The sequence below is a fragment of the Atta cephalotes genome (assembly GCF_000143395.1).
Source record: "Atta cephalotes unplaced genomic scaffold scaffold00001, whole genome shotgun sequence".
Classification (NCBI taxonomy): domain Eukaryota; kingdom Metazoa; phylum Arthropoda; class Insecta; order Hymenoptera; family Formicidae; genus Atta; species Atta cephalotes.
The window spans coordinates 2,761,085-2,774,186 of NW_012130065.1; the positions used below are offsets into that span (position 1 = coordinate 2,761,085).

The window sequence follows — 13,102 nt, forward strand, 5'->3', positions numbered from 1 at the left end:
GAGAGAGAGAGAGAGAAGAAAATCGCGATACACTCATTACTTAAAATTTATTCAAATAAAAGAGCTATTATGAAGCTATATTATCCAGTGAGTTATGAATAATGTGAACGATGTAAATGAGGATATCATTAAATTTATCATACAAAGATTCACTTAAGAATATATAGTTATTATATTGTGTTATTATTGACATTACTTCAAAAAGATAGATGAACGAAATAGATATTACGAGACGTTAAGTAATATTCGTTAATTTTACTATATAAAAACGATTATATATAAAGCAAATCGCGCAATTTTGAGCAATCGTCTGTCTAACAGCATTGTCTCAATTATCTCCTACATCACGAACTTCTATATTGATTAATATTTATTGAGTCATAACTATCAAAATGTTCAAATTTTTATCGACAGATAAATAAATATGAAAAATATTTAATATATTTTATAACAAAATTGGGATAATCGAGAAATCAAACAATTGCAAAATGGACAGGATAAGATATAGGATGTCGCTAAAATATCTTATATCGAAATGTTTTTAATCATCCTCTTTTATTGTAAATATCGTTGCAAAATTTATTGGCCATACAAGAGAAAGAGAGAGAAAAAAAGAGAGGAAACATTCCTTTATTTTTTTATACGTATATATTACACATCTTTTATAATATTTTGTAAATTATTTTATAGACTTCGTAAAAAACATCTATCATGCCCATCTGCGAACAGGCAATAAGATACTCTCTTTGAATTTAGTATATGTATACTTATGATATAATTTACCAATGCTTTTTTAATGGTAATTGTTTTGGAACAGAGGTACAGTAGAGGCTTTTTAAATGCCGCATCCTCAGGATCATATCCCACTTAAAGTTTATTCGATGCTCTATAATTAGTAAAACAATCAAACGATATTAGAACGCCAAAATCCAATTCAGCTGTCTCTTTGTAATGACTGTGTGATAAAGTTACACATATAATATTTTCTATAATTGCAGATCGTTAAGCGAAACTGACACTGATACAGTTTCGACTAGGGAGTGAAACTACCCTCACTGCTCGTAGGTACCGCGTATTATTCTTAGCGAGTTGTTGTATTACACTGTGATAGTGACGTCGTAAGAGTACATTATTGTATTATCTGTCGCTCGATCTCGTTCTCTGCGAACGAAAAAAAAGAGAAAGAAAAAAGTATCGCATTGAATATAAGATGTACCTGTAAAGACACAATTTTTTTCCACGACGCGGTACAATATTGCGTTGCAATAGTCGGATTCCACAATCTCGAACTGGTAATAATTGTCTCAATAAAACATTTCGAGTCGCTTTTCTGAATTACAATGACTTATTTAACAATATACAATACGATATACCGAGAGAATACCCAGCGTTGCGTTACGTTGTGTTGCGACTGTAGAGCCCGCAAGAGCTTATTCTTACTCTTCAAGGCTATAGAGGCTGCGTGATCCTCTTTCGCTGATGAATGCGAGAATCTGACTCAACGTCCTCAGCACAATCTCAGTTTCCGCGTGCGTCCTGCCGCGTGAGGGACATTTAATAGATTTTTATACAAATGCACAGATAAAAGAACCTTGACAAAAAAAAAACGAAGAAAGAAATTATATCGAGTGTGCAAATTTTTCCTACGTATAAAATACACAAAGCAGCATTTTATCAAGATTATACGCAAACCTACACGGGTCGATATTCAGCGCTGTACCTTTATCAGATAATATTGTAAATATACATTGATCATGATAAATTGGTCCCTTAATCCTAAGTTACCTTTTCTATTTTACTGATCCATCTACAGCGAGTATATTGATACTTGATGCGCAAATTTGAAGTTTGTAAGCAAAATATAACTCGCAAATAGAAGATATGTATGACAGAGTGTGATATGTAGTAAATATCGCGCTTCGTTATTACTGCGAAGATTTTCTCTATTTTTTTCGGCCTTAATCTCAAGCAAACTTGTATTTTAACAGTCTTATTCCAATTTCTTGCTGTCCTGCTCAATGTGAGAATAATTTTTCTTCTTTTTTATTTTCTCTGAAGTGATTCATTTTTTTATACGAAGGAATAGAATGTGTAAAGTGCGTTCTAGACTCGATGTATGGATTTAATTTATCGAACTATCTGAAATTTTATCAGTGTAATTAATATATAATAATAATATGTTAATGTTTTTGCTGACGTGTTGAAATATGAAATATTATATACATATAGAATTCTTATTATAATATATTACTTTTTTTTATTGTAAGGAAAAATCTCTTATGTTTATCTTATTGAATATTTGAAGGATCATCCTCTTTCCTTCCTTATATACGTATACTAGGTGTTCAATGAGGGATTCGAATTATAAAAATACATTATAAAGATTTCGGCTGCATTTTGTATATTTTATTACTTCGCGGAAGAATCGAACGAGTTAATGATACATGTGATAATTGTAACATGTTATAAACTATATATGGTCATTATGTGCAAAAACATAATGTCAAAACATATCTTTATAGGGTAAAGACGTTGTGATTCTGTGATCGCTAGAAGATCTGCGGTCAAGTTTTGGCCATTAGTTGATGCACCGCCAGTTGTACACGCAATTCCACGCAAGCATCTTTCTCCTCGATAATACTACGTATCAACGTCGTCATCTTCTTCTGCAGAGAGAATCGTATAAATGTACAGATAGAACAAAAAAGCTGTTATGAACGTACCTCAAGTAATTGATTTTCTTTGACTAGTTGTATCATGGCTGTCATTTCGGCTTCATTAGGAGAATGTGTCCTCTCTTTGGGCTTCTTCTTTTCTTCTTTTGTGCTGCGTTCCGTCAATATCTCCATTAATCGTTTGATCTCACTTCTTTCCTGACTGATGCGAGATTTCAATAACGCTTGCATGTTCAACAATTCCTCATAGATCAGCCTTTCTCGCAATTTGTCTATGACATCTTCTTCAGACTCTGTATATAAATTAATGATAATGTGTACTTAATTTAAGAATGTATTAGAAATTACATACTATTAATTATGTACCATTTGCTCTATCATTCGGCATATTCTCAGATTCTTGCGGTGTGATTGCAACCTCAACCGCGGAATCAACCGCGTCTTTCTCTTGTACATTTACATTTTGTTCATTTTGCGTGGCGTTCGCACTGTTACTTGAGCAAGAACACTTTTCTTTCGTCTCTTCTGCGCTATGCAATTTATTATCTTTTTTTATCAATATCGAATTGGTTAACGATTGAGCGTCACCAGATATTGCCTGTCCAGGATCTTCTTCTGCAGTTTTTGGCTTCTGCGAGATAGATTCCGTTGGAATATTATCGGACTTTATTTCTTCATCCAGACTCTTTTGCGTAGCACCTTCCAATTTTTGAACAATTTTACATTTTCTCTGCAAAGTACAATTATGTCAATGTTCTTTATACGAATTTTTAAAATGTTCTTATAGCTCTCTGTACCTTCAGTTGCGTTATCATGCGTTGTACCTCCCATAATTGTTCCTCACGAGATTTCGTTACAAAACCGGCATTCATTTGCATATGAATTTGAGAAAGTAACGATTCCTGTTTGGATAATTCCGCAGCTATACCCTCCACGGAATCTGGCAGATTCGTACTACCGGACGATAATGGTGGTATATATTTTATCAATTGTATATTTGGGAACAGAGCTTTGCAATGGAATAATAAAGCCAATAGCAATCTGTGACTCATTTGTAGAACCGGACTTAATGTCATTGAAATCGTTTGTGCGTTCATTTTTGTTGTTTTTTCCTGAAGTAAAATTTATTGAAAATCAATTGGAAACGTTTTAAGAGAATAATGTATTAAATTGATTGGAAAATTTGTGTCGCTTCACAATTTTTATTTCCAATAAAATTAGAATTTTCTATTTCTAATAAAATTAGAATATAATTTTAAAAAAAGGATCTAAGCATCTAAGCTCATCTGACGGACCTTTTGCATCGAACTAATAATATTTTAAACATACTCGTGCCGTGACATTGTCCAGATGCAACGTGACCCATGCCAGAAGAATCCTGTTGCATTCAGGTAACTGCTGTGTCAACTGAGCCAATTGCGCTTCCCGCTGAGCGACATCCTTGGTCGAAGCTGCTTGCTCGAAGCGTGATATCGTTTCGCTATTCTCCAGCACAGGCTCTGGCAGCTCTCTATATCACCACAATGCGCACTTTTTCGTTTGATCTTAAAACACATGGTGAGAAGGAGGATAGAATTCGCAGGTATACAAACCTAAGAAAGAGTATCAATAAGCTCGTAGCTACCGTGGGTTCGAACTCAGATATATTCACCAGCTCTCGATTATTATACAATTTTTTCAAATGCTGAATTTTTGATTTCACCCCAGGGGCTTTGTACAGGCCTTCCACATTCATCCCATGCTCCTCTACATAATCTATGCAATCTCGTACCACCAAAGGTAATTTGACTCCATCGTGACAACAGCTTCTTTCGACTGCTAGATGAAGACTAACACCAAAAATTGGTTGTTCCTCTGAGGAATATAATATAATATATATATATATATATTTTTTAAGAAGTTGATAAAACAAATTAAAATATATCAATTGTATTTGTACAAATTATGATCTTACCACTAATATCCAAACCTTCATGTTTTCCTTTTTTCCGATCCTTTAATTTTTGTTTGGATTTATCTTTATCCTTGTCTTTCCGTTTTTCCTTGTCTACATCCTTCTCATCTTTTTCCTTCTTTTTTTTATCCTTCTCCTTTTCAAAATCTTTTTCTTTTGCCTCTTTCTCTCGTGATTTTTCCCGCTTCTCTTTTTTAGTTGGGAATTTAAAGGCTTTGGTCTTTTTTGATTTTGAAGGACTTCTATGTAATAAATCACATATTACACTCAATATTATATAGGACATTCAAAAAAGTATAATTATTTTAAGAACAAATTTGTGATTAATTATTATTTTATATATACATAATAAAGACTTTTATAATAAAATGTTCACTGAACAAATCAGAATTAGTATAAGCAATAATATCTAATCATAAACATTTAAAATAAGTCTGCTTTCCATTTATAAATTCAAAATCAGGCTCAGTGCAAGAGAAAGCTAGTTCAGTACTAATAAGAAATATACTAATAAGAAATATAAAACAATTGTGAATGGATGGCCATTAATTATAATTATCAAGTATTAATAGTGTAACCTTATTCATAAGTTTTTTCGTTAATTTTCAGATAAGAAGATCTGTTAACCACGCTCACTAATTAACTATATTAGTAAATGTATGTCAAGCAGCAATATAAAAAAGAGAATAAATCGCATAAATTTCGGAGCGAATATTACTTTGTTTCCTGATCCTCGTCCGGCGAACTCTCACCCTCTAGGGTCGCATAACCCCTGTCTTTTCTATCCTTTTTGTCCTTACGTTTTCCACCCAAAAGCTCCTTCTTGGAATGCTTGTCGTGGCTGCCCTCGTCACTAACTGCAGTATAAAAATAAATAATACAAGATAAATATCTCTGACAATGAAATGACAGCAAAAAAAGCAAATATATAATCTGCAACTAGATTTTGACAGATCACATAACCCCTCTATTTCTCGTGCACAATATCTAATCGTGCGAAACATAAATATAACATAACAGTAATCATTACGTACAATCGCTTTCATTACTTTTCCTCGCCGATTCAGAGGCATACAATCCGGGAAATTCCTTTTCAACGTCAGGACTTTCAAAGTCCATTCTACTTTAATTTATGTGCACTGATGTGCACTTGACACACAACCAACTGAAACCAACACAAACTGACACTTACGAATCATGGTAGAAGGGATTGATCATGGTGGAAATAATGGACTACTGACAAGATAACAGACAAATTAAATATTTCTGATTTATTTATGTTTATATATATATGTTACATACATTATATATATGTTACATACATATATATGTGTGTGCGTGTGTGTGTATTATATAATTTGGGAAAATTTAGGAAAAGTATTTGGGTAATAGTAATAGTAATTTTTCTTGTTATTAATAAATTCTATTATATATGCGTCAAGTTAGCAGACGATTTTATTTAATGTGTTTTATGAATGGAATCATTTGGGGAAGACATCTTCATGTTATTTTCATTTGGGAAAAGTCACTATTTTGTAATTTAATTGATTTACATATATTACGACACATTTACACATATTATCGTATGCTCCAGCATACTTCAATATGTTCCTGCTATAACTCCTCATTTTAACGAGCGCGTTAAAGTGAATAAATGCAGGAGCATTTTGGAGCATGCGACGCGAATAAATCTTAGGTTCTAACATGCTCCAAAATGCACCTGCCATAGCATTTATTCACTTTAACATTCTCATTGAAGTGAGGAGTTATAGCAGGAGCACATTGGAACATACGACAATATAGGTTTGTTCGCGTCGCATACTCTAATATGTTCCTGTCATAGCTCTTTTTCACTCCAATGCCCTCATTAGAGTGAGTAGGACTATAGCAGGAGCATATTGAGCATGCGACGTAAGCAAACTTTATGTATAAATATATCGTAAATATGTCACGAACAAACCTCTAGAAATAGATTTCAACCATTTCGCTTATGAACTTAAGCTGTGGTCAAAGTCTCGCTATAAATGCTTTGAAGCATTTGATGGACCAATTAGAAGAAAGAATTTTACAAACTGACTAATTAAAAAAGCATTTGCAGCATCGCGTTAACCATACCCTTTAAGCAGGGAGCACAGACTCTTGCATAATGCATAATATAATACATAAGAAAATGTATCAATCAAAGTCCTTCGTTTCCTTCCTTTCCATGAAAAGGACTCTGATTGGTTGATTTCCTTATGTCTCATATTTTGCGTTATGTAAGAGTCTGTATTCTCCGTTTTAAGATTTCACGAGCTGCTCTAATTGGCTGTTTCAGCGACAAAAAGAATCACGTGATCAAAATTCGTCAATTTTGACCATATGATCCTTTTTGGATCAAAATGCTGTGATCAAAGTCTCGAATGCTTTGAAACATTTGATGGATCAATTAGAAGAAAGAATTTATAAACTGATTATCAATTAAAAAACACTTCAAAGCGTTTGCAGCATTGCGTTGACCATATCCTTTGTTGTTGAAACAATAACCGGTTTAAGCAGCTCGTGAAAATTTATCTTGAAGATAAATTCGGTCGTCAGCCGATATTGGAATGTTCTCTTCTTCTTCTTCTTAGTTGATGGCTTCTGCTTAGTTGATAGCTCCTTCCATAGAATGTGCGGAAATAATACGGTTAGATCACGACGTAGAATTTTTTTGGAGCAATGATTCTGGAGAATCAAATGATTCAAGATGGAATTTCAGCGTTGCGTGACGATATATTTCGCCATTTCGTATTCGAAGCCTTGACAAGCTTCGATGCTCGCAAGAAGGCTAGCGGCCGTAAAGGCTTACAAGACACAATAAACACAGGCAATAGACACAGGGAATAAGGAGTAACAAGCTACCCAATCAGAGCTCTGAGTTATAATATCGAACTTACACCAGAGCTCTAATTGGGCGGCTCATTATTCACTGTTGCCTATGCCTATTGTGTTTAAGCCTTAAGTATAGACTTATAAAATAGACGGAGCGTTTATACGAGAGAAGCTGAAGACAATATTGAAGGATAGCTCCAGATATAGTTGTTTCTCTCTTTTACAGTGAGCAGTGAGGGTGGGGGGGGGACCAATCAGCTTGATCGTAAGGCCACACAACTCTCGAATGTCTATCTTCGTTGTTCTCGGCCACTTCCCAGCTTGCTGCGGCAATCAATTCACCATTAGAAAAGAAGAGAACTACTCCGCGATTATTTCTTTCTCTTTCTATCAAGTTTGCAACTTCTCTTGTATGAATGCTCCGTCTATCTTATAAGTCTATGGCCTTAATGGCTGGAATGGGAGGGAGGTCAAAGCCAGGCGCAGGCACCGTGAACATTTAAATTATAGATTCTGGTCACAGACGACATCAAAGCTCGCAAACATCTATTGTCGCGTATAACAGCAAGCAGTCATTTGAATTGCACGATAAACACGACGATACATTTCCGGTTTTGATTATTAATGAACGGGCATGTGCGCAAATGCAGTGTCCAGACTTTGTTATAGGGACTCTAGCTGCAAGCGGTTCCAAATTCACATCACTAGGGATATGGTCAATGTGATGTTACAAATGCTTTAAAGCGTTTTTTGATAAATCTGTAAAATCAATTTATAAAATTCTTTCTTCTAATTGGTCCATCAAATGCTTCAAAGCATTTGTAGCGAGACTTTTTGATCACAACCTAGATGCGTTCGGCAAGATTGCAAATCGGGTGCGTGTACATATACATATATATTATAATTGATCATAGAGATTACATTATGAATGATTTTATTTCATTTTAATACCGTTTTATGTTGTTTTAATTTGAATTAAATGAAGTAATAACAATTATGCAATAGACCCCATGTACTAATTGCGGATCAGTTCACCAAATATTTTATACTTTTTGGATAATATTTTATACTTTTAATTTCAACTGGGCATGATATTAATTTTTTTCATGCTATCTAATATTATTTACTACTTTCTGTAAAAGCTATAAGACAATCCTTACAGTATTACACCTTAAATGAATTTTTAAAGATACATACTTTAGTAACCTTATGGCGAATTCGATTGGAAGTGCGACATTATATATTTGCATTTCATTTTTATACTGAAATTAAATCAAAATTGATTTAATTTGAGCATAAAAATGAAATGCAAATATTTCGAATTATAAAATACATTTTATCTAATAGCACAATAAAATGTATTGAATATTTCACAATTTAATCGATTTCTATGTTTATTTATAAATCTTTATTTATAATTTATCTTTACATTATTTCGTGTACGATGGGCTTTAATGTGCATCAGTGCGCACTGAATATCTCCAATTAAATTCGCTATTATCTTTCTTGTTTTATTAGTTAACGACATCGATGAAATGTGCAGCGCTGTTGCTAATAAATAAAAAAACAATTAACATTTGTAAAAGATAAAACAAATGCTAAAGAATCTTGTGGTATGCATTATTTGATGGAAAATATTATATTTATTTAAATATAATATGTGATCCGAAACTAGTGCCTAATTCATTTATTCTAACTCTTTACTGCAGAATTCGGTAAAGGCTTTAGGACTTGTAAGTAAATTCGGTTTAGACGTTTTTAGCACTTCTATTCTTATTTTACATCTAGTAAACGAAGAAGACAGAATGACGATTATAATTGACGTGCTTAAAGCATATGAGCGTCGAAAGCGAACGCAAATTATATATTGACACCTGAGTCGTAAAAGTACTATATCAAGAAAAACATGAAGAAAGGTTTATATCAAGAAATGAATGAAAAGCAGTCTATTTCGTATAAGGCGTGAAGATCGGTCTATGTCGGAACGCATAAAAACGCATAAAAACAGTTTATATCGAGAAAATGAGAAAAACGGCTCAAGTCGGTTCAAATCGCATAAAATTAAAGAAGAGATTATATATTAATAATGCAATATATTTTTTTCTCATAAATTTTATAGTGATATGACTGAAACCGGGAATCATCTTGATTTTAATCCTGTTTCTCGCTTCATTTATTCATATTGTTTAATTTTCCGTAATTAAATTTGTGTAATTTATGAATAGTGAATATTGTACTACATAGACTTTTCTAGTATATTTCTTCAAACTTGATTTTTTCTAAAACAAATAGTAAAATTATATTTTTAATTATTTTTAATGTTTTCACAATACTATTATTTCTATTACTATTATTTCTATTACACTAAAAAAATAATTTTACAGAAGAAAGAAGGATATATGAACATTTATGGATATATTTCATATATAATTATACATGTTTATGAATATTTATACGTATTCATGTATGTTTATACATATTCATTTTCATGCATGAAAAATTTTTTATCAGGATCGGTTTTCACGGTTCACACGAAATAGACCGCTTTTCATAATCTGTGAAACTTATTCTGATATGAATTAAACAATTCCAGAATATCCTCCACTTTATCTTATGCACAAACAATATAAATGTCATCGACATAACAAAAATAAAAGGACGCAATAATATTATTAGTCATGAGAATTTCCTGTTCTAAATCTTATAAAACAATGTTCGCTAATATGGGGGAAAGTGGAGAACTCATTGACATGCCAAAAATCTATTCTAAAGGAAAATCTCTCTCACTTAAAAATAATTCTAGAATGATCTAAACTTTTGACGCACATATAAATAGCGAAAACACATTAATGTATGGACAAATAATAATATACAATGTCACGTCGAGTTTCCATCTGCGTGAAGAAATTGCTTAAGACTCGTCATTTTGTCTGTAAAACAGGTAATAAATTGTAAATCGTTATTAAATCGACTAGAAGATACTAACGATACTATAATTATTTTAAATTAGAATCTGGCAATTTTCGTTCTACATAATTTGCAATATGTCAATTGGCTCAATTTTATGATGTACAACCGTTTTATGATGTACTCGTACAGGAGGAAAGAAAGAGTTTATTGATTATATTTATGATCGTTGAATTTTGTCATGAATCATGATGTTAAATTTATATAAATATTGCGTTTTTATTGATATTTATAAATTTACTGAAAATGGCCAGATTGTGGCCGAAATGTCTAAATCATTTATAAACTTTACATATTAAATATCACAAAAAACAATTTGTGCTGGTTTGCTCCTCCTTTTTTTTGGTAATTTTATGATAAAAAAATCACTGTTGTTTGTTATAGTTATAGATTTAAAAATAAACATTTAAAAATAAACATTTAAAATATTTGATACGCTTTTAAAATCATTCAATAAATATTATAAAACCGTTTATAAGACATATTATACTTATAATAACATTATTAAATTTTTTTTACTAGTTTAAAATAATTTTAAACATTTTATATAAGATATTCGACAATTTAATAAATGGTTTAAAAACATAACATTAATAGCGTCTATTTAAATAATGTTTTCATACATGATAAAAAATATTTCTGCTAAATGTTTTTTAAATGTATTTTGTTTGTTTGAGCTATAGTCTACAATATATTTTTTATCTGATTATATTCCAATTTGTCAATATTTGAAATTAATAATATTATAGTACCGATAATTATAAAATATTGATTAATTTTAGGTAAACGATATATTTTTTTATGTAATTTATCTACCGTTTTAATTAAAGATCGTAATTAATTGAAATTACTTACTAATTATTGTCATCAATGTTGGCAAAAATTTTTTAAATAAAACTCTTTAATTAAGATTAATTAAGAAAAACGAAATCAAATAAGAAATAACAGTAATAAAAATATATTAAAAATTATAATTTTACAATTTTTTAAAAACTTCAGTCTAAGGATTCGGACTGCGAAAGTGTTACTGATTGAAATTATTTTAATGAGATTTGACATTTTTATTGTAATCTAACACGAAAATTAGTTTTATTTTTCTTTTTTTTATGGCGACGAGAATTGTATTCACGAAAAGTAGAACTCATTAAAACTTTATATTATTTTTAATTAGGATTGGTAAAAAACATGTTAAACGTGTTTTAAACAGTTTAAAATACTTAATTGATGTTTTTAATATGTTTTAAATATGTTTTTTTTTTAGAGTACTGTTTAAAGCATATTTGAAGCATTAAAAACATATTTAAGAAAAAATACGTTTTATTAAAAAAAACATTAGTCTTTATCAATCCTGTTTTTAATGTTAGATTACAAGATTTTAATGTTAGATTGTTAGATGAAAGTACTTATGCAGTATTGAACGTATCTCTAAGCATTGCGTAACTTGCTATTTTTTGCATGTGGTAAAGGTGCAAATACAGATACCTCATATTTCGTAATTATTTATGTGGGTCACACGGACTGGTTAGTTTAAGATTTTATAATGTGTGCTTTGGTATTTTCGCCTCGTGAAATTTTAAGTGAATGCTATACCTTGATCCATGATGTATCTGTAATATTATTGCCTACAAGAATTTTTCCTTCATTGAATGCTATTACTAGAGATTCAAGTTTTTATTAAGATATTAATTATAAGTTAATATAAATTGCAATTTAAGTTGAAAATATTAACTTGATGTTTTTCTATAACAATAGAAAATATTCTATACATACATTTTTTTGAATATATTTCTTCACTTTGAATATATTTCTTATCTTTCATATATATTTTTTGTATATATTGTATAAAAATTATTGTTTTACGTATCTAAAAATTATTATAATTTAAATTTATTTTTTACTATTTCGATTTTTATATCAAAATATTTTTATTTTATTTATAAGATCTGAAAGACGGAATAAAAGTCGTAAATAAAAATAAAATTATAGAATTCTTAAAATATAAGTTTGAGTAAAAAATATGAATAACATAAAAAATATGAATAACATACCAAAGTTAAATTGCAACTTTTATAAAATTATATATTTATTAATATAATGTAATACAGATATAAATTATATTAAATATTAATATATTTTTGTTTTTATTTTTTAAAATGATATTTATTGTAGCTTTAATAAGTTTTAATAATAATAACATAAGTTTTTCAATGTATTTTGTTTCTATTTCTTAAAATGATATTTATCATAGCTTTAATAAATTTTGATAATAATAAGTTTTTTAAGTTTTGATGTTACATTTATATCGATTACATATACACGTTTCTAAAGACTATAATTGATAATGCAAAGGAAAAATGTTAACAAGAGTTGTGCAAGAAATTTGACCATTGCTGTAGTTGCAGCGGCATGAAATGTTTTTAAGAATGTCGATCGTGTCAGTATTTTTTTTTCTTTTACCCAATTTTAGTACAGATGACTATGGAAGTTCAATGCAATTTCAGTCTATGAGCAACTTTCGCGAAGTAAACACGATTCTTTCGATCATCCGCCAATATTTTTACTAAAGTGTCTTTGAAAAAAATTACATCAAGCAAAACTACACACATATATATATATATATATATAGTATATATATATATATATATATATACTA

General features: G+C 30.3%; 1 protein-coding gene across 1 annotated transcript; it reads right to left on the bottom strand.

Annotated features, from left to right (window-relative positions):
- Positions 1 to 2,564: 2,564 nt before the first annotated feature.
- LOC105620091 (ralA-binding protein 1) lies at positions 2,565 to 5,748 on the bottom strand. The gene is made up of 9 exons (XM_012201635.1): positions 5,664 to 5,748; positions 5,348 to 5,486; positions 4,630 to 4,871; positions 4,268 to 4,529; positions 4,005 to 4,185; positions 3,473 to 3,787; positions 3,042 to 3,405; positions 2,724 to 2,968; positions 2,565 to 2,666 (listed from the first exon to the last, which is right to left on the bottom strand). The coding sequence occupies exons 1-9, from the start codon at positions 5,746 to 5,748 to the stop codon at positions 2,565 to 2,567; spliced, it is 1,935 nt and encodes a 644-aa protein (XP_012057025.1).
- Between the last annotated feature and the right edge of the window lie 7,354 nt (positions 5,749 to 13,102).

What these genes read in the sequence shown, in the direction of transcription:
- LOC105620091 (XM_012201635.1), bottom strand. Translation starts at nt 5,748, where the DNA reads ATGGACTTTGAAAGTCCTGACGTTGAAAAGGAATTTCCCGGATTGTAT. An exon ending in TGAAGGTTTGGATATTAGTG is followed by an intron (nt 4,530 to 4,629) that starts GTAAGATCATAA and finishes TATATTCCTCAG; the next exon opens with AGGAACAACCAATTTTTGGT. An exon ending in TTATTGATACTCTTTCTTAG is followed by an intron (nt 4,186 to 4,267) that starts GTTTGTATACCT and finishes GTGGTGATATAG; the next exon opens with AGAGCTGCCAGAGCCTGTGC.